The sequence below is a fragment of the Paroedura picta genome, chromosome 18 (genome assembly GCF_049243985.1).
Source record: "Paroedura picta isolate Pp20150507F chromosome 18, Ppicta_v3.0, whole genome shotgun sequence".
In the NCBI taxonomy this organism is placed as follows: Eukaryota; Metazoa; Chordata; class Lepidosauria; order Squamata; family Gekkonidae; genus Paroedura; species Paroedura picta.
The window spans coordinates 5,095,878-5,117,022 of record NC_135386.1 but is presented as its reverse complement, the minus strand read 5'-3'; the positions used below and the strand labels follow the sequence as shown (position 1 = coordinate 5,117,022).

The 21,145-nt window shown below is 52.8% G+C and overlaps 2 protein-coding genes, 1 long non-coding RNA gene and 1 other non-coding gene across 9 annotated transcripts in view; 3 read left to right on the top strand and 1 right to left on the bottom strand.

The window, feature by feature from the left end:
• ALPK3 (alpha kinase 3) overlaps window positions 1-4,764 on the top strand; it is a 50,632-nt gene extending 45,868 nt beyond the window's left edge. For all 5 annotated transcript variants that reach the window (XM_077317807.1, XM_077317808.1, XM_077317809.1 and 2 more), the window contains 5 exons: window positions 97-371; window positions 700-788; window positions 1,379-1,596; window positions 2,561-2,609; window positions 2,937-4,764. In XM_077317807.1, the coding sequence (XP_077173922.1) occupies window positions 97-371; window positions 700-788; window positions 1,379-1,596; window positions 2,561-2,609; window positions 2,937-3,276 (971 nt within the window). In that variant the 3' untranslated portion in view covers window positions 3,277-4,764. The remainder of the gene's footprint in view (window positions 1-96; window positions 372-699; window positions 789-1,378; window positions 1,597-2,560; window positions 2,610-2,936) is intronic.
• Window positions 4,765-4,909: 145 nt separating this feature from the next.
• Window positions 4,910-17,269, bottom strand: LOC143827841 (sodium/nucleoside cotransporter 1-like). 2 transcript variants are annotated; one of them, XM_077317814.1, is made up of 18 exons: window positions 17,131-17,269; window positions 16,278-16,410; window positions 16,111-16,199; window positions 15,747-15,844; window positions 15,281-15,470; window positions 14,838-14,979; window positions 13,844-13,957; window positions 13,008-13,085; window positions 12,559-12,639; window positions 11,715-11,795; window positions 10,896-11,021; window positions 9,906-10,036; window positions 9,284-9,452; window positions 8,596-8,793; window positions 7,521-7,602; window positions 7,174-7,272; window positions 6,787-6,901; window positions 4,910-5,132 (listed from the first exon to the last, which is right to left on the bottom strand). In XM_077317814.1, the coding sequence occupies exons 2-18, from the start codon at window positions 16,344-16,346 to the stop codon at window positions 5,006-5,008; spliced, it is 1,989 nt and encodes a 662-aa protein (XP_077173929.1). In that variant the 5' UTR covers window positions 16,347-16,410; window positions 17,131-17,269; the 3' UTR covers window positions 4,910-5,005. The 2 variants fall into 2 exon arrangements, with proteins under 2 accessions (XP_077173929.1, XP_077173930.1); XM_077317815.1 differs by having other exon boundaries at window positions 16,278-16,377; window positions 17,131-17,261.
• Window positions 15,081-15,155, top strand: TRNAA-GGC (transfer RNA alanine (anticodon GGC)). Its single transcript has one exon. It is a non-coding gene; the product is annotated as a tRNA-Ala (tRNA).
• A 43-nt stretch (window positions 17,270-17,312) lies between the features above and the next one.
• Window positions 17,313-20,178, top strand: LOC143827845 (uncharacterized). The gene is made up of 3 exons (XR_013227418.1): window positions 17,313-17,513; window positions 19,447-19,594; window positions 20,168-20,178. It is a non-coding gene; the product is annotated as an uncharacterized LOC143827845 (long non-coding RNA).
• The last annotated feature ends 967 nt before the right edge of the window (window positions 20,179-21,145 follow it).

The window sequence follows — 21,145 nt, the reverse complement described above, 5'->3', positions numbered from 1 at the left end:
TGGCAAGCCGAGGTTCGCACCCTTTCCCTCCCGCCTTCCCCCCCCCCCTGCAGTTTCTTATCCTCATCTCCCCGCGCATTTCCCCCTCTCGCGCAGCCGGCGAGGAGATCGAGATGACGCCCATGGTGTTCGCCAAAGGCCTGGCCGACTCCGGCTTCTGGGGGGACAAGCTCTTCGGCCGGATCATGGTGGAGGACTTGGAGGCGGGCCAAGGCTTCCTGCGCAAGGCGTGCCGCGCCCGGGCCATTTACGGCCTCGAGCCGGTCTTCGAGTCCGGGCACACGGGCGTGATCAAAATCCGCAACCTCATTGCCTTCGGCGGGCGCAGCGAGAACACGCTGATGGAGCGGAACTACGACATCACCATCCAGGTAGAGAAGACGGAGAGGTGTGGCTCGTGGCTTGTCCTCCTCGGCCGGCCCGTAGTTTAGCCTCTGGGTGGGGAGGGGGAAAGTGACTGTGTGCTTCCTTAGCAATGACTCTCCAAGCATCCGTCCTGGAAACAGGAGCTCCATCTTTCCTCCCTCGGCTGTTACGGAGCTTCCTGTCAAAAGGCAGGAGAGCCCCGTTCAGCAGGCTTGTTGCCTACCCCCCCCACACCCCTCCCAATTGGCTTGCCCGTTGTGCTCCGGTGTACGTGGTCCACCCTATCCTCCCCCACAAGGAAGACAGCCGCTCCGTCTTGTCTTCCCCCTGCAGGAGTGCAAGATCCAGAATTCGAGCCGGGAATACTGCAAAATTTTTGCGGCGGAGGCCCGAGCCATCCCTGCCTTCGGGCTTGTTCCTGAGTAAGTCGTGCCCCTGCGTTCCGTGTCGTCTGAGCAGTTGACAGGGCCGGTGGCAGCCAATTGCAGATTTTAAGAGCGGCAGCCTCTGAGCTGGAGAACTGGGTTTGATTCAGTCCAAGGCAGCTTCATTTGCATTCAGTGGCAAGACGGGAGCAGGCAGGAGAGGAGAAGGGAGGCAAGGCAAGGGGGTGGTCACACTCTGACCAGGGCCCCCTGAAACCCGGAACCAGACGTGGCACAGTAGGTGTGGTGTGGGGAGGCACATCGATTTATTCTATTTAGAAAGTTGTTCTGCACCCTCACCCGGGAAACTTGCTTGAAAATAAGCCAGAAACGGGGAGTTACGCCATTCAGCCCAGCTAGATGAAGAACGTAGCTTATGTTAGCTGCGTTCTTCAAGGCCGTGTCTTCCCGCATGCGCACATAAGTCAGTGGCCAGCTGCCCGTCACACCCTCCCGACACGTAAATCTATGTTGCCGCGCAACTCTCGCACAAGTTCCATCTCGCTCTCCTCCCGGGCAAACCTTGTGCGCAAAATATGGAGAGGAAGCGCGCGGCGACTGAGCCGGGCCTCTCTGCTCTCGTGCAGAATCATCCCCGTCTACCTGATCTACCGCCCGGCGAACAACGTCCCCTACGCCACCATGGAGGAGGACCTGCCTGGCCTGTTCGAACGCTTCTGCGGGCGAGAGCGAGACGGCAGCCTGGCGCCGGCCAGCGCCTCCGAGGTCGGGCACAAGTGCGCCGCCTTCCAGCACTGGCTGTACCAGTGGACAAACGGCAACATCTTGGTGACGGACTTGGAAGGTGAGCTTTGGCCCCGGAGCATTTGGGGAAGAATCCCAAGGAGGGACAAGCCACGGCGGCACGGTCGGGGGTTAAATTTAGAGACCATGGCTTCAGGCCTCTCGCCGCATGCCGCAGTTTGGCTCCAGAATCAGGCGCTTTGAAAGCCCATGCTTTATTCTTCCTGGAGACATCTGCAAACCTAGCTTGCTTTCCTTTGTTCTCAGCCATGCCCAGAGCACACCCATGTGGTGGAGTGGTTAGAATAGGATCTGGGAGGGGCCTGAGTTTAAACCCCCACTCTGCTGCAGAAGCTTGCTGTGTGGACCCATCCCACACTCGCCCCCTAACTTACTCCTCGCATGGAATAAAGTGGAGGAGAGGAGATCAGTGTCACCTGCTTCGGGTCCCCTGCTTCGGTGGTACAGAAATGAAGTCAAATAAAATGAAGTTTGCTAAGGCTGGAACTGGGAGTTTGGCTTTTATTTTGGCTTCTCAGAGCACCCCAAAGCGTCAGCATTGGTTCTTCCTGTTGTTTGATTTTTGTTTTGTGCCAGGGCTTTTCTGTAGGCAGGGAGCACAAGCCCTTGCCTAGAATCATAGAATCGTAGAGTGGGAAGGGACCTCCTGGGTCATCTAGCCCAACCCCCCGCACTATGCACAACCCTATCGCTCATCCACTGTAACCTGCCACCCCTTTGAGCTTTCACAGAATCAGCCTCTCGGGAACCTAGCAATCTCTGTAACCCAGATTGGTGGGACTGAGTGGTGATAGTGGGCCTAGGAAGGACATGGTGTTCTCGTGGTACTAACCAGTCGGCACTTCCTGTGGGCAGCTTTTCTTCATTGGAGCTAAACAGGCTGGGAAAGTGTAGAAAAAGCTTTTCCGTGACCTGTGGCCTTTGGGTGTGCTTGGTTAGCCACGCCACCCCGAGCCAATGCTCTCCTGCTTTGTGACCCAAGATGGGCCTTTCTTATGTTGCAGGGGTCGGCTGGAAGGTCACCAACGTGAGGATTGCTACCAAAACGAAAGGGTAAGTAACCCGCTCAGGAACAGGCAGCCTATGCCTGGACTCTGATATTGACTCTGGATCCGAATGGTGGCAGCTGCCCCCCAGGCCACCCCCTTTCCCAGGAAGGGCTTGGATGATGGGACTGACCCCACCTGGCCGCCAAACAGCAGCCACACCCTGCCTGTCCTGGGCTGCACTGAGCTGCCAGTTGGGCCGGGTTTGTCTCAGCCAAGGTGGGTCCCCTTGCTGGACACAGTCCAAGAGAGCTGGGGGTGGCGGGTTGGAGTGGTTGGTGACGAGTCCACAATAGTGGATTCGGCCCTGGTGATTTGCCCTCTCCGCTGCCAGGTACCAAGGCCTCAAAGACAGCTGTTGCCCTGCCCTGCTGGAACATTTCACCGCCTCTCATCGCTGTAACCACTACTGTGAGCTTCTGGCCTTGAAGAGCCTCGAAACCCCCCAGCCTCCGCCCAGAAGCAAAGGCTCCCGGAGCCCCATCTCCAACAGGAAGGCCCCGTCCACCCAGTCCAGCCCCCAGCTCCAGAAGAAGGGCCTGAGCAGCCCCCAGGCTCCCCGGAAAGCTTCCGTGAGCCCAAAGAGTGCCCGTAAATCCCCCGAGGGGGGAGAATTTCAGCCGACGGGGAGGCCCAAAGGAGGAGACAGCGGCAAGGCCGGCCGGCTACAGTGAAGGCACGGGGAGGGCCTTCACGGATGCACGTTTCCTGTGCCCAGGGAGGAGACGTGGTGGCCACTGCCATGCCCTCCTGTGGCCCCTTCCCTCCCGCGTGTGAGGCCTGTGTGTGGTGTTTGAGGGTGGGAGCCACGCTGTGCCCCAAACAGGGCCTGTCGGGCACAGCCCCCTGGGTGGCTTTCGAAGGGCTCCAAAGGAAGGACAAAGACGGACTGTGAACCCAGCTGTTCTGGACCGTGCAAGCCTCAGGTATTTTCTCTGCCATGGCACCCCCACGGGGCACATCCGTGCTCCGTGGCAGATGGCCCTCCTGCCATGGGTGTTTTGTGGATCCCGAGGGGAGGAACCTTCGTACTTGGATTTCTCGCAGGAACGGTGGCGGGGCCTGCAGCCCATTGGTTCTCACTTCAGCTCCTCCCAGTTTTTGTGGGCCCCAACCCACGGGGAGAGCCCTCCGACCTCTTCCTCTCTCTGCCCCACACGCTTTACTCCGCCCCCCCCAGCGGAGGCTCTGGCAAACCCGAGGGGAGTTGGTTTGTCCCGGTTGGGGGTGTGCAGGGGGGTGTCGGCTAGAGTAACAGTGGCCTGCCTGTATCAGCACTCCGGGCGATTCAAACGTCATGCGATCCTGCGGCTGAGGAGCAGGACGTTTGTGGGGCTCAGTGTCACTTGTCGAAGGACGCGGAGTGTTACTGGCTTGTCTCCCTCTCTTTTTGCCTCCTCCTCCCCTTGAACAGCACCACGCCCGTGAACGACCTCAAATCGCGGTGACCTCCCACTTCCAAGACTGAGCGAGGGCTTAGATGGGTCTCTGCCTTAGGACAGCGCTGGATTTCTGTTCTCCTCCTGCTTGCTACCCGGTATTTCCCTTTGTCCCGTGTCCGTTACAGACCCGCTTTCCTGCCACACTGCGGCTTCCTCTGTAGCACTGCCGGAACTAACTGGCGTCCGTGACAGGTACCTGCCCATAACCATAACTCTTCCTTCTAAGGCTGTGTGGTTTCTCTTGCACTAACTTCAAGTCTGCCACACGGGGGCTCTGAAGGACAAGGGAATCGCGGAAGGACACCCTGGGGTGCACCAAATGTGGCCTGGGATGGAGAAGCTGCCAGCAATCATAGGCTGGTTATTCTCTGTACACTGCAGACCTCTTCCAGCTGTGCAGGGGCTCTTCAGTGCCCACCTGGCCAGCAAATGCCAATGAGGGGAGTCCTCACCCAAGGCCCCTTCTTGCAATGCGGTCTGCCCCCCCCCCTCCATGCATATCTCTCCCCCGCCTGGAAAAAGCAGGCCCAGCAGCTGCATTCAGCAAAGAAGGAAACTGGCTTATGGACCTGACCGACAGACAACTAACACAAGAACAGGCATGAAAGAGTGGGCGGAGGCAAAAACAGGCTCACCCCCCAAAAAATTCCCTGCTGCTGACTTCCCAGCATATCAGAGATTCAGAGGGCGTACGACCTATTAGACGTGACGTTTAATTGCGGGTCCCAGCCCCCCCCCCCCCAAATTCCTTCTCTTGGAAAGTTCCTCCTGCACTCTCCGCTTTCCTTTACGCCCCAATTCATTTGGAGGTTCAGAAGCGGCACCTTCTCCGTGTTGTCGTTTGGCACACGCTCAGGAGGTTTTCCAGGATAAAGCAATGCAGTATTTTGGCTCCTCCGACCTTCAATATGGCAGGGCCACCAGTCAAGACACCCTCCTCATACAGTCCCAGTCTGATTCCTTACATCTGGGCACAGGCCGAGACGTTGTAGTGGCCACAGCACTGTCGGAGATACGTCTCTGTAACGCTGGGGTCCTGGTGCTCCCATGCACCGGTGAAAGAAAGAGACCCATTGCTGCCGATGGCGCTGTGTCAGAAAAAAGAGAATTATCTTGTCAGCACGGCCCAATATCCCTTGCTCTTAGGAGTTGTCAGCAAAGCGAGATCTTTTGAGAGCCAGTGCGGCGTGGTGGTTAAAAGCGGCAGACTGTAATCCGGAGAACCGGGTTTGATTCCCCACTCCTCCTCTACATGCAGCCCACTGGGTGACCTTGGGCAAGTCACAGTTCTCCGAGAGCTGTTCTTGCATAGCAGTTCTCTCACAGCTCTCTCAGCCCCAGCTACCTCCCAGGATGCCTGTTGTGGGAGAGGAAGGGAAAGGTGTTTGGAAGCCTTTCTAGGACTCCTTTGGGTAGAGAAAAGCGGGGTATGGAAAACCAGCTCTTCTGCTGTGAGCTTTCCAGAGTCCAAGCTCCTTCCGTCCGATACTTTCAAAAAGCTCATTCCCTGGAAACGTATAGGTCTCTAAGGCGGTACAGACCAGAATGCGGCTCTTTTGCCGTGGACTGACATGGCCACTCTCTGAAACTGGCCAGGACTTAGAGGACTCTCCCAAGAAAAGTTGTAAGGATCACGATCCCAGATCTGACTTTTCATTGGGGATTTGCTCTTAGGGACCATTTCTGAAGTCTTCTCCTAAGCTGTGAAACTGACCCTGCTGACCAGGCCGATGGTCTAGCAGTGGCCAGTGGAAAGAACACCTTTTTTTCCCTCCCTCTCACCTTTTGCCAGGTGTTGTCCTCCTGTCATACCCTTTTGCCCTCTTCAGTATTTGGTTTTTGTTCCAAAAATGCCAAACTTTTTCATCAGAATAAGCCATTGTGCTGGTTAAGAGCGGCAGCTTCTAATCTGGAGAGCCAGGTTTGATTCCCTGCTTCTCCACATGCAGCCAGCTGGGTGACCTTGGGCTAGTCACAGCCCCAGTAGTGCTTGTTCTCACAGAGGAGTCCTGTGAGATCTCTCTCGGCCACACCCATCTGTCTGTTGCCGGGAGAAGGAAGGGAAGGCGATTGTAAGCCGCTTTGAGACTCCTTTGGGCAGTGCACCAAGAAAAGTGGGTTAAAAAACCCACAAACATCTGGATCCCAGGAAAAAAGGAACATTAGGTAAAAAGTTCAGTGAGGCAAATTGTCTAATCCTGGAAAGCCGCATCGGAAGACCAGCCAGGTGTCTGCAGCATCCCCTAAGAATTAACAGACAGTTTTGCAGTTGAGTGCTTCCTTGAGGAACGTAGCCACCCAACACAGTCTTGTGTTTTGGCAGGGGAGTTGGTGCCATCTGCTGGTCCACTTTAGAGAAATTCAAAGAACTGTGCTTCTTCACGAGAGAATATCTCAACCCTCATAGTTCAGAAATCAAGGCATGCCGTTCCCAAATGCAAAACTGGCCTTCTCTCAGCCCCAGAATAGTTCATAGCTCTAGATCAGGGGTAGTCAAACTGCGGCCCTCCAGATGTCCATAGACTACAATTCCCAGGAGCCCCTGCCAGCGAATGCTGGCAGGGGGCTCCTGGGAATTGTAGTCCATGGACATCTGGAGGGCCGCAGTTTGACTACCCCTGCTCTAGATAGACCTTTCTATTGATTGTTGCTTGCTTGCCCCTTCTCTGGCCACCTCGTGCTTCCCTGGTTGGCCAGCGTTGGCATCTCATTCTTGGCAAGAGACATCAAGGGCTGGCTCACCTTCCAAACAGATCTGTGCAGCAAACGTAGACAGGGTAGTTGGTCGTGCTGAGGTCTGTTGTGTTGAAGAAACTTAAGCAATCGGTCACTTCTCCTCTGGGCACATACAGGATACCTGTGAGGTACAGAAGCCGCCAGAGAAGGCTGAGAGGTCCCGGACAGCAGGAATACAGTTTTGCAGAAATTCTCCACGGATTCCTGCCCACTAGGGTTCGCATTGCCTACGTGCAATCTGATCATTAAGCCAATGAACCAAAGTCAGCTTCGACTAGTTTCCCCCTCTCCCCTTTCTCCCAGCACTTCCTCCACTCTGGGACTCGAACCCAACGCTCTCTTTTCCCCACATTTCCCCAGACCTGGCGCTGTCCCCAAACGCCCAGACGATACCTGCGATGCAGGCGTTCATCAGAGAGACGCAGGCTCCGGTGAACAAAGCCCTCACGACGATGCTTGAAAATTCACTCTTGCGCTGCGGGGCCAGGGCCGCTGGGGACAAGCAGAAAGAGCGGGGGAAACCGAGTCAGGGGCTCTTGTTCCAACAAGCCAAAACCCCAGGAAAGCCACAGCACCAGAGACAACAGCCGCTATCGGGCAAGGCCGCACAGGGAGACTACGGCGTGGCAGGGCTTGGTGGTTTCGGCAAGGTGCTGCCGAACGGCAGGGAGGTCTCCCCGGACCGCCTCGCTCATCCCAGTCTCGGGAACGGCACATTCCATGCTGGCCTGCGGACTCACACAAGCCGCCCAGCATGATCCCGATGGAGCTCAGATTGGCGAATCCACACAGAGCAAAGGTGGTGATGGTTTCGGCTCTCACCTGGGTCAACGAGAGAGGGAGAGAGAGGGAGATCAGTGCCATGGCCACACAACAAAGGCCCCTCCATTCACAAACTCAGTGCCTGCCTCCCTGCATAGGCAGAGAGGTAGGAAGGAGTAGAGAGCTTAAGCATCCCGGTGTGACTCAGTGTGGCATATCCATGTCCCTCATCCCTCCTTGCTGTTCACGCCACCGTCCTTTTGCGCTGCAGACGGATTGTCAGAGGGGTTGCCAGAAAAAGAAAACCCATAAAATACCCGGCAAACGAGGAATATTGGGTGTCCTTTAGTTGCCCGATTCTGAAACTCTTGCCAAGTCCCAGTGCTACAAAGGAAACCGCTCTTTACAAGTTTTTTTCTTGTTTTGTTTCTATTTCTGTGTAGCCCTTCAAATTTCTCTCCAGCCTCACCTGCCTGTATTACTTCATTACTTTCCTGAATAAATGTCGTGCTTGTTTTACTATACATTGGGTGCAAAGCCGTGTGTGGGGAGATGGTAAGGGGGAGGGGGGTGAGCAAGTGAAGACCCTAACGCTGTGAAGACCCTAATGCTGGGGTGGAAAGGGCCATCAAGTGATAGATGACTCAGGCCAACCCTTTGTGGGGTTTCATTATGCTGATATTCTCTGTACTTAAATATCAGGGATCCCCAGATGTTTTCAGCTGTTGGGCACCTTTGGAACTCTGAGGGGGGTGGCAGGTCAACATGCTCACATACAGTCCTACCACCTGATGAATGTTTCACAAATTTTTAAAATATATTAAACATCAATTACTCCCCAACTTGGGAAACCCTTTCAGGGCTGTCCACAAACATCAGGGCTCCATGAAACCCTCCCCTATAGATTGGCTTTGCTCTCACACACCTCAAGTTCATCCGCAAAAGGGCCTGGGCAGTTCTCACAAAATTTCAGCACCATGGATCGCGTGAGCCGCATCCACCTCCTCTTTCCCTCCCCTCTCTGCCCAGACCACCCGTCACGGTTGCGCTTACAGAAATCCACTGCTTTTGTGGCCCGTCCCACTCAGGTCGCCCGTCCAGTCGTTGCTGTTTGTAAGTCGACAGCTGCTGGTAGGCCACGAACTCATTCAAGAAAAGCTTGATTCCCAGCATCTCCGCCACGAGGCCCGCATCGTCCCAGCTGGCCCCTAGCAGGTATGCCAGCGGCATCAGCACATAGGAGCAGATCAACTGGAAAGCAGAAACGGGGCTTGTGAATAAGCTCGGTGGCCAAATGAACTATATCTGCCTTCCCGCAACTCATTTCTCCTTCCCCACGCATCCCTTCTGGCTTCCCTATTGTCCACAATCACAATTCTCCTCCGCATGCTGTTTCTTTCCCCAAGTGTGGTGAAGATCTAGTGTAGGACAGCCGTAGTCATCCAAGTTAAAATGTGCTGCCCAGCTGGCTCTTGGCAACCCCATGATATCCTGCCTTACAGGGTTTTTGAGGCAAGAGCAGAGCACAGTTAGTTTGCCATTGCCCCTCTGCATAGGTAAACCAGCCTTCCCTCCAAGTATGAGCCCTACTTAGCTCCCAAACTCTGATAAGACTGGTCTAATCTGGACTATTAAGACTGCTAATCTAACTGTGGGGCAGTTGAAATGGAGACCCGCCTCTTTCCACCCTCCGATCTCCCCGGCATCCTCCTCCTCAGGGTGTTGGTCTTGTCAGGGGTACCTGGAAGGACAGTCCTGCAATGTTGACCAGGTTCCCCAGCCAAGCGAGCGTGGCGTTGATGAACTCTAGCACGGCCAGGAAGGCGATGAGGTTGGCCGCGATGTTAGCCACCAGACCCACGGAAACCGAAGCGCCGTTGCCAATGGCTTCCAGAATATTCTGCTCGGCTCTGTGAGGACACACCAAGGAAGAAGGCCTGAAGAAGGGAGCTTCTGAACTTCTTGTTGGTCTGTGTGGTGCTGCTGGACTTGAATCCAGCTTGAGGAGCCAGCCTGGTAAGTGGTTACAAACAGCGTCTTCAAATCTGGAGAGTTGGGTTTGATTCCCCATTCTTCCACAAGTGGCCAGCTGTGAGACCTTGGGTTAGTCACAGTCCTAACAGTGCTGTTCTTACAGAGCAGTAATATCAGGACTCTCTCAATCCCCACCTACCTCACAGGGTGCTTGTTGTGGGGAAGTATGCCGGGCAGAACACAATGTACTATCAAATCGACCACTAGAGGGGGCAAAACACATGTTGGCAGGGGGGAGATTGACCGACCGCAAAAGCAGGGGAAAGCCCTTAGATGTCTCTTCTAGTCGTGCATCATTCTGACGGACTAATGCAACTATTTCAACTCACCCGCAGGCAATTTTCACACCCTCCCGGCTCCGGAACTTGGACTCTTCCACTTCAGGGTAGACGAGTTTAGCCATGGCCAAAGCACAGGGGGCGGCCATCACAGAGGCTGCGATCAAGGACGAGGCGTCGATCTGCGGCAGAAGGTGGAAGGTAGTGGGCGAGAGGCAAATCTGAGAAGTCGGGACTGGCAAGAGAGAGCCAAGTCAGCCTGCCCTATTCTTTCCCCTCATTTGGGGACATGTCACCTTCTAAAAGCTCCCATTGGAGACATCATTAACTCCCACTTGGGAAATGTCGACAACCCTGAAAGCATGTAAGCGTCCTCCTGTCGAGGGCTCTGTTAAAGGGGTCCAAACCCAAGTGATAAATCCAGGATTCAGACAGTGTACTGGTTACTTCTATGTTTAAACAGTGCAATGGGTATTTCTTTATTTAGTGTATGGTGTGTGTGTGTCATGTAGCCAGGAGGATTGTCTGGCAGCCAGGCAACAGATGTTTGGAAGTGGCCGGCCATTGTCTGGCTCTGTGTCACGACCCCTAAAGTTCCTTGGAGGAACTCTACCAAAATCCTTTGAGGTCTCCCATCCAAATACTATCCAAGGTCAGCCCCACTTAGCTTCTGAGATCTGACAGGGTCAAGCTGGCCTGGGCTATCCAAGTCAGAGAGTGTTATTGGTGAAAGGCGATTTTTGGAAGGGCCTTCTCTCCAATCCTCCATCGCATCCTACAATGGAATCATTTTAGAAGGAAAGCCGCAATAGATCAGCTCGATGAGGGGTGGCTTGTGGGAATTGTAGTCCACGGACATCTGGAGGGCTGCAGTTTGGCCACCCTGGAGCTAGATTCAAGTCCACCAGCAACTTAGAGACCAGTAAGATTTGTCTGAGCAAGGCTATTAATGACATTTCTGAGGTTGCCTGGGTTCAGAAGTGACATTACGGCACTTAACACATACAAGGTACTGCTGGACTGATTGAACGGCCTACTCACCCCAAATGAAATGTAGGCTCCCAACACGCTTCCAGCAATCGTGGCAAAGCCGCCGGTCATCACAGCGTGGACTTCCGACTTGGTCATGTCCAGCAGGTAGGGGCGGATCAGCAATGGTGCCTCTGTCTGCAAGGCAGAAGGGGTATGCTGAAGACTTTTGCCCGTGAGCTCAAGCAAGGAGGGGGTTTTCTATCTGGCAATTCCAGCCCAACTGAAGGAGAGCCAGAGCCCTAAAGTAAGGCGCCCAAGGAGGGAATAGCGTGCAACCTTATCTGTCTTTGCTCAGGAGGACTGAGGACACTAGGAACGTGCAAGGGTGCAAGTCAGGATGTGCTTAACTTCCAGGTTATCTTAATTACCCGTTCAGTCGTTTGAGCTTATTGGTCTTTAATCTTTAATTTGTGCTAGGTATTAGAAGAGGTTTTCCTTCTGTGCTAGATATTGGAAGAGGCATTCCCTCTATGCTAGGTATTGAGAGAGGCATTTCCATTTGTTGGTATTGGAAGAGGTATTCCCTCCTGGTTATGTGAAATAAGAGAGAAGACCTCTTCTGGCACCACAAGAGGCGTTCCGTGTCATGTGGGTGAAAAAATAGGGAATGGAGCTCGAAGCGGCCTTGAAAAATACTCAGAAATTTTCATTTTGGTTAATTGTATATAATGCACGCAACTGCATTCAATGAACGACCATGTTGTTATATTTCTCGCCTTGTGCTTGTGGCTCGCTGCATCAGCCTGAATTATAGCCGGCCAAATAGCAGTGGCCTCCCTTGTTCTTGTACTGCAGTTCCACTCCTGCAGGGGAAGGAAACCTACTTACCATCCCGACAAATACATTGCCCACCACGCTCAGCGACTCTGTGGCTGCTGTGGCCATGGTGATCTGCAGAATCCAAGACAGCTGCAAGAAGGAGCCACAGAGAATCAGAGAAGGGGGCAGCATTGCCCTTTCACACAACCTGCAGGGCCCAGCGGGCCTCCACACTCACTTTTTCACCAGTCCAACAGTTCAGCCATGCCCTGTGCTTTGTGCTTGCTAAGAAAGCTGCCTTCACAAAGACATCCCACTGGATTCTGGGTGCTGCTGTATCCAGAACAGTTCCTAACTACAGGGATTGTGGGGGGGTTTTTTGTGGGGTGTTCTCCTCCTTGTCGGGAGGTGCTGAGGAGACCCACAAATCAGGAATCGTTCCTCTAATCTTGTAAATGAATCAGAATGCGTTGCATGAGACATGGGGATTTTCCACCCACGCTGCCTCTAGTGGTCGCTTCATTCGTTCATCGCTTGCTTCTCGGGTTTTTTGGGAGCATTTAAAACAACAACAGGGAAGCGAGGATGAAAGACTGAAGTGACAACAAGAGGGAGCAAAAAGATGTACTGAAAAGGGGGGGGGACCGTGACACACTATAGGGACATAACCATTAGAAATGACATGTGCAAAAAACCTCAGGGGTGGCCAAACTATGGCTCTCCTGATGTCCATGGACAACAATTACCATGAGCCCCTGCCAGCATGGTAATTGTAGTCCATGGACATCTGGATAGCCATGTTCGGCTATGCCTGGTTTAAGCAGATCCCGCCCCCCTCCAATATCAGAATGCAACCGTAATAGTGCTCCATAGCCGTCAGTTCTGGGGCTAGAAACCTGATACTAAGCATTACCTTCAGGATCACCCACTGCATGACTCCCAGGTAGTAGAGGACAGACATCACTGAGCTGAAGAAGACGATGATGGGCAAAGCCTGGAGACAGAAACGCCCCAGAGTACGTCAACCTAGGGCACTTCCACATCGAACTCGGCACTACAAGTCAGTGGGAATAGCTGCTCAGGCAGGAAGCATGGCCCAAAAGGGCAGAGCAGGATCCAGGAGGCAAACTCAGCCACATGAGTGGCAAAGCGAAGCATATTTAGATCTTTGGCAGCAGCTGGATGTTTGTTATGTGGTCTCTTCCAGCCCATTCTGGGGGGAGCGGGAGATCCAGTTCAAGTGCCTTGCCCACAACTCAAGCAAGCATCATCCCACCCTGAAAAGGCCATTTCATTTCAAGGCCTCGGTCACACCAGAGACGGCGAGAAAGAGTCAAAGAGGGGCTCCTTCCTGAACCTGACCTGGAAGGCGAACACATCTTGAATCAGTTGGTCTCCAAACACAAATCGGGAACCGGCCGTGGTGTAGTTCAGGAAGGTCTGCAGGGGAAAAGAGAAAGCCGTGGCTGTATTGGGAGCTGCCTTGGCTTGAGTGACCTGGAATGTGGCAGATGTGCAGTGCTGCTGAGCGCAACGGCTGAGCACGTGTGCTTATTGAAGACGAGGCCTCTCTTGCGATACAAAGCTGAAACTGATTTGTGACACTGCAGGTCCTTCCGGACGAAAAAGCAAAATGAGCGTTTATTTAATAATACTAGATTTGTGCTAACCTCACCTGGATGGCCCAGGCTAGCCTGATCTCATGAGATCTTGGGAATTAAGCAGGGTCAGCGCTGGTTAGTACTTGGATGGGAGAATGCCAAAGACGTCTTGAGTTGCTACACAGAGGTAGGCCTTCTAATGGCATTTAGGTTTTGGCCACCATGTGACACGAACTTGGACTGGAAGGGCCATTGGCCTGATCCAAGATGGCTTCTCTTAGGTTATGTCTGAGGCAGTGATGCTCTGTATTCTTGGTGCTTGGGGGGGCAACAATGGGAGGGCTTCTGGAGTTCTGGCCTTGCTGGTGGACTTCTTGATGGCACCTGAAGTTTGGGCCACTGTATAACACAGACTGTAGGACTGGATGGGCCATTGGCCCAATCCAACATGGCTCTCTCATGTTCCTGTGTTCTTATATCTCTGCCTCGATTTTGGCTTCTTGCCACTAGCATCCTTCTCACCACCTCATGTCCTTCAAAGGAGGTCCTGACTTTGGCTTGAGTTAGAACATCTGGCCAGATCATGCTGCTCCCTACCTGGATCTGTCCGCCCAGCCACTGGAAAGCCTGAAATCCCGGCTCTGTCCGGATGATGAAGATCCCAAGGAGGAACTCCAGGCCCAGTCCCCAGAAGACAGCTCTCCAGGACACCTGCGATCCAGGACAATCAGAAGAATGAGGGCAGGAAGCCAGGGAACATTCTGTGAAAGAGTCCGCAGCAGCCCAAGGGAGGCAGAGATGGTAACTTCATGGCGAACACGGTATAGTCATGAGCTAAATTCTACTTGTACCTGATGAGAGTGTAGGCGCTCAAAAGCTCACACCCAAAAAACTTTGCCCTCAAAGGTGCTACTGGATTCAAATCTAGCTTTTCTCCTGCAGTTCACCATGATTGTCCTCTGAAATAGTAGATATAGGTGTCAAAAGCCAAAGGAGGCAGCTCTGCAAACGAGGATTGCCAGGTTGGCTAGTTTGGATCCTTCCCTTAACATCCTCCAGTTCCCACCTTGGAATCCAGTTCCTTAGCAAGCGATAATTAGCAATTAATGAATTAATGCTCTGCCTTTCTTGGTGGGATCCAGGTGGATTACAAAACTGGAAACAATGCAATAAAAAGTGTAATACAAACTGTGGCTCTCCAGATGCCCGTGGACTACAATAACCATGAGGCGCTGCTGGAGAGCCACAGTTTGGAGAAGGTGCATCCAGAAGGATACGTCTATTGATGGAGAATAAGTCTATCCATGGAAGATAGGTCTCTCAATGGCTACCAGCTAGGGTGACTGAGAGGACCCTCCATGTTCAAAGGCACGCATCCTCAGAATCTCAGGAGGCAACATCAAGTAAAGGCCTCAGCCTCTCTGCCCTGTGGTTGGCCCTCCAGAGGAACTGGTTGGCCAGTATGTGAGACAGAAGGCTGGACTAGGGGGACAACTGCTCTGATCCAGCAAGGCTCTTGTTATGTTCTAAAGAGAAGCGGATTACTTCACACATCTCAACGGCCCAAACCAAAAGAACTGCTTCTACTTACAGCCCTGTGGTGTTTGGAGCTGGCAAAGAGCACCAGAAGCAACGTGCAGAAACCCGCCAACGACACTAGCTGCTCCCGCCTTTGGGATATGTCCACAACCAGCCACGTGATCAGACCGATCAGAATGACGACGCACAGCACCCTGGGACAAAAAGAGAACGTCATTACGGAGATACCTCTTGAGACAAGCCATAGTCCATGAGATCAGCAAGGCAAGGAAAATGGCACAACCCTGAGGCTGGGGGAGAGACTGTGGCTCAGTGGCAGAGCATCTGCTTGGCATGCAGAAGGTCCCAGGTTCAATCCCTGGTATCTCCAGCTAAAAAAGGTGATGGGAAAGACATTTGCCTGAGAGTTGCTGCTAGTCAGTGTAGACAACACCTACCTTGGTGGAAGACCCCACCCCCACCCCACCCCCAGCGGACAGCTGCCGCCTGACTCACCATTTCAGCCAAAACCAGGAGCTCTGGAAGCATTTTCCAACAGGGTTGAGCAGGCGGGCAATAGTTGCCCCGCACCACCTCTTCACCAGGGCATAGAGCCCGAAAACGACGGCCAGACACGTTAAAACCACCAAAGCCAAGGCCCGCTGGAAGTCCAGCACGCAGGCTGCGATGAAGTAGGCCAAGTAAGCTAGAAAGAGGAGACATGACCCCCATGGGCAGTTGTCAGCAGGATGGTACCTGTTTTCCTTTCTCCCGCAGATTTTTAAGAGAACCTCTGAGATCCTTATTCTCTGGTGCTCCAGGGAGGGAGAGGTCAGGCTGCATGCCTCCTTGTTCCTGTGCATGGCGTGGCCCAGAGGTGGGCTCCGGTTGAGATTCTTCAATAAGGTCTAGAGCAGGGGCTCCCGATCTTTCCGAGCCTGACCACAAAAGTATTGGTGGTGTGTGCCGGTCTGCGACTCACCTGCACCCAAAAGACCCAAGAAGATCCCACGGAATATCTTGGCGTGAGCCTGGCAAAACTCCCTTGCCTTGGAAATGGGCTCGGCTGCATTCTTCCACCTGAGGAGAGTGGCATGAATACAATAATTATGGGGAAGAAACTGGGGATTCAGGGTTCAGGGCAGTGAACTGGGAGCATGCTGCGGTTCCAGCTATACCTCTCAAACTCTTTGGTGGGACCCACATCTTAACATACACTCCTTTTTGCGACCCCCTCACAAAGTTAACTTCACTGGCTAAGACCACAGGGAGATAAGCCGGAGGTGGGGAAGACGTTAATGACACAGGCAGACAGAAAAGGAAGTAAATAAATATAGGTAAGGTACTTCTGGAACGGAGCACGTGTTGCATGTTTTTCTTCCCGGACCTCAGCATTGCGTCGCTCCTCTGTCGTCTCAGGATTTCCCTCGCATTCCTGCCAAAGCCACAATGAGAGTTGCTGTCTTGTGAGAAAGTGCAAAGGGCAGAGCTAATGAGACGAGGCGTCGTTTACCGTCAGCTCCAGCGCCGGGTTCTCGTGGCCCCTGTCGCGTTCTTCCAGCGACATGCTGACTTCTCCCATCTCCTCGGCGCACTGCAGCTACCGCACGAACCTTGGGGTTGAACCGTGAGACGCAGAGCACATTCTAGGAAGGGATGGAGCAACATCCTCACAAGTTTCAGCGAACCCTTGATCACTTGCCCAATTGCATCCCTGACTTGGCTGCTTTCAACTTGAGTGTAGAACTTACCAAGGCTCCCTTTGCCATGAGATGGAGAGACCAGCTGATAGATTTAATAACACAATAGGAATTGCACCCACTGTTGTCAGCTGTCTACTCAGAAGTGATACAATATCAGTTATACCTACTATGTAGTTTTAACTGCATAAAAGCGATACAATTTCAGTGGTGCTTACTCCAGCCTTTCTCAACCTTTTCCCCATTGAGTAACCCTGGTTGGGAAAGCCTGACCTACAGTGTAGGTTTAACCATCTGCACAGAAGCAGCATGATACAGATTGCATCTATTCTAGACTGTCCCGGGTTCAGTTCCTGGCATCTTCACCTAGAGAGATCTCAGGATGCAGGTGCTGAGGAAGATCGACCCAAGACCCTGGAAAGTTGTGCCCGGTTAAGATTAACCCGTTACTCACCTTGAGGGACCCAGAGGTCAAACTAGGCATATGGCAACTTTAGATGTTCACAATCCTTGCCCCCTGGTCCACCAGTTCAGGTACCCCAACCCCTGCTCTTGGCCCCTGGGTTTCACCAGGGACTCCAGAGACAAATGACTCCCCTCTCCAAAGCCCCCCATCAGGCAACTACTAACACCCAACCCCAAAAAACCAGAAGCAGAACGACTCACAGGGAAAAAAAATCAGGTTGCTTCGGTGGTGTCACAGAGATTTCCTCCTCACATCTGCTCAATCCTCCAGCCAGGCGATGGATTGGTTATCAATTAACAGCACAGTCCAAAGAACTGAGGGCAGAACACCCATCCTCACAAAAGCCTCGCTCCTCCCTCTACACACACCTGAGGCTCACTCTGTTGCCGTTTACAGTGTCCTCTGTGCCACGTTCGTATTCCAGGGTACCGTTCAGACAGAGGTGTCCAAAGGGGAGCCAGAAACACCAGTGAGGGACAGACTCGTATTGAGAGATTTGGTTCATCTAGCTGAGTCGGCCCGGTCACAGAAGCATGATACTGAGGGCAGTAAATACACCTCCCAAGAAGAGTACTGCAAAAAGGTAATCTTACACTGATTCCATTAGATCCAGTTCGCATTCAGGTTGCAGCAGAAAGGAGAGAGGGAATTATAATCTACAGAGTAATTTCTCTATCACAATTGGCCAGCTTGTCTGGCAGCATACGTGTGGGAGTATGAGGGCCGTCTTGGTACAGGAGAGACCTGCAGAGATATGAGTCTCCATGGAAGGCCATGTGGAGGGAGGGAGGGAGAAGACAAAGGGAGAGAGGGGTCAGAGGGCAGCTTCCTGGTTAAGACAAAGAGCCATCCCATTGAAGCAGACAACAGCTGTCTACCTTTTGAGTGATATAGTGCCCCCACCAAATGTCCAGGAATGTTGAATAGCTCACTCCCAACAGCTTTTACATACAAAAGGGAAAATGTTGAGTGATTAGAGCAGCCTTTCCCAACTTTTTAACCGTTGAGAGACCCCTGAAACATTCTTCAGGCTTTGAGAAACCCCAGAAGTGGTGTGATCTTACAGAATATGATTGAGGAGTGTAGCTGTGTACATGCTCACCTAGGGCCCCTCCTCACCCCATTGCAGGGGGGGGAACGTGGCCTGATAAATGTTTATCAATTTGAAAAATATGTTAAAAATTAATTAACTCCCACCCATTTGGAAAACCCTTCCAAGGCTGTCAAGAAACCTCAGGGTTTCACAAAAGGCCGGAATAGAGAGCACACCAACGGCATAATATAATTGAAACTAAGTAAGTGGTTTATTGAAACGACTGTAAGGAAAGGACAGGGCAAGCAAAAAAAAAAGGCAATGACAAAGCGCAGGTGGAGTGGAGACTTGAGCTGAGTCCATTGCAAACAAACTGGGAACCCAAGGGCTTGTCTGGGAATGCATTGAAGCAACAGCATCCTTCTCAGGGCCCGTCCTCCTCCCTGCCCATTCTGATTTAAATCTCAGTTCCCAGAATTAAAACTATCAGGCAAGAGTTGCTTCCAGCTGTACCTGTCCAAAATCAGAATCCGTTATCAGGACCTTTTGTTCCCAGAAGTGAGAAAACTCATCCCCCGCCTCGACTGAATTAAATTGTGAGCAACCTTTTGTGTGCCTGGACATGGGTGACCCAGGCTAGCCCTCTCTTATCTGATTTCGGAAGCCAAGCAGGGTCAGCCCTGGTTAATACTTGGAGAGGAGAAGTCTAAGGCAGTCCGAGGTTGCTAGGCAGAGACCGGCAGCAGCAAACTGCCTCTCAATGGCTCTTGCGTGCAAAACCCTACAGCAGGGGGGGGGCTAATCTGACTATCCAGATGTCCATGGACTACAATTACCAGGAGCCCCCTGCAAGCTCATGGTAATTGTAGTCCATACACATCTGGAGAGCCACAGTTGGTCCACTACCCTATGGGGTCACCAGAAGGCAGGTTTGACTTATTTATTTGTTATATCTTTAATGGGAGTTTCCACCATCACTAAACTTCCATCCCTTGTAAATGAAGCCCGCGTCTCCTCCCACGCTCCCCCACTGTCCTGACAGGATTTGATGCATTTCCAAATTACCTTCTTTATTCCTGAAAAAGATGGGGATGGGAGTTTCCAGGGCTGCTTGGTGGCTATTTGGGGTTACTTTCGGACTTCTCATGCAGCTGGAATGGCTTTCCATTTGGCCTTTCGACCCTAACCCCCAGGAAGGAGATGTTGTCCCCTTCCGCTCACTGGCCAAACATGATTATTTCAAGGGCTCTTTCCTCCAATGGGGGTCCCCAAATGAAGCCCCTGCCCACTGAGTGCTTTTTGAAAGTGCCCAGGAAGATTTGGGAGGCTTTCCCCCAGCAAGGCTTCTGATTGGCCATTGGAGAGTTGACAGGCTTTGCAGAAGTTTTAAAAGCGTTGCTTTGGCAACAGCCTCTACAGAAACCTTCACTACTAGGTCACTGAAGGGCAGCCATTTTGTGACGGGCTCTGCTTCCTGTTGCAGCCATTTTGGGGCGGTGCCCACCATGCTGCGCCAGAACTCCAAAGGGCCCTGCAGGCTCAAAAAGGCTAGGACCCCCCGCAGTAGCCGCTACGGCCATATCACCAGCTCCTGCTGCACTCAGAGGGCAGACTCTTCCCAGAGACAATAGGTAAGGGCATTTATTATTGAGTCGAGAATACCTGCAGATTTTGGGGAGCGGAGCCTTGTTGAAGGCAGGGCTTGAGGAGGGGGGAAACTCTTCTCCTCCAACACCATGGCCCTGATCCAAGCCTCCCGCAGCTGCTTTTCACAATAAGGTGCAATTTGGCCTCTTCATCCCTCAGGTGTTCGTGGCCTGTTCGGCTAGTCTTTCCGCTTGAGTCCTTCAGTCTGCCCCTTCTCTGGGCAGAAACGTCACGATGAATTCACACCAGCCCAGTCCTCCCCACCTTGCTGTCACCTGTTCAGGAGCACGACACACCTGAAGCGGCCTTATACCAAACGGGACTCCCAGTCCAGCAAGATCCATCTTGTCCACTCAGATTGGCAGGGAGTCAGGCTGAGGTTTTTCCCTTGGCCTGCTGCCTGAGACTTTTAATGGGAGATGGTGCGGATTGAATTTAGGGCTTTCTACATGCCAGGAAGGAGGAGAACTGTTTTTGTTTTTTTTTTTGTACCCCACTTGTCACTCCCTGAAGGAGTCTCAAAGCGGCTTTCAATCGCCTCCCCTTCGTCTCCCCAGAACAGGCAGGAGCGGCTGAGAGAGCTCTGAGAGAACTGAGACTAGCCCAAGGTCAGCCAGCAGGTCTCGTATGTCTCAAAGCGGCTTACAATCACCTACCCTTCTTCTCCGCACAACAGACACCCTGTAAGGTAAGTGAAGCGGAGAAAATTCAGAACTGGGACTGCCCCATGGTCACCCAGCAGGTCTCATGTCTCAAAGCGGCTTACAATCGCCTACCCTTCCTCTCCCCACAACTGACACCCTGTAGGTGAAGCGGAGAAATTTCAGAGAGAACTGGGACTGCCCCACAGTCACCCAATTGGCCGCATGTGGCGGAGCGGGGAATCAAACCCAGTTCTCCAGATTAGAGGCTGCCGCTCTTAACCGCAACACCAAGACTCTGTATCACAGTGCCACAGCCCCTCCCTCGACTGAAAAAGGTGGTTCGCCATTGCCTGCCTTTGTGTAGCATCCCTGGTGATCTCCCATCCAAACTCTGGACAGGGCTTGACCCATTTAGCTTCCAAGGCCTGGCAGGATTGGGCTTGCTGATGGGGAGCAGTAGCTCAGTGGCAGAGGAGATGCTTCACATATAGGCGGTCCCAGTTTCGATTCCTGGCCCCTCCCATGGTTAGGATCCAAAGGCACAGGTGTTGAGGAAGGCCTTGTTCTTCCCACCCCAGGAGAGCCACTGCCATTCAGAACAGGCCGTACTGAGAAAGCGAGACCAACACCCTGCCTAAGAAAAGGCCGTTTCACACATCTGCCCACTGCAAAGGAGCTGGGCCTTCCTCTTGTTACCGAATAGCACTTTCGCAGCCCAGAATTCGAACCATAGCCCGATTACGCACATTATGTTTGGACCACCGCAGCCTGTTTTATGCCTGCCTGCGGAAAACCTGCTTCGCTGGCCAAAAAATCCTCAACGGGTCGACGGCTCCCCGATACTATCAGAAGCATTAAGGAAACGAACCTTTAATCCTTGTGACGTTTACC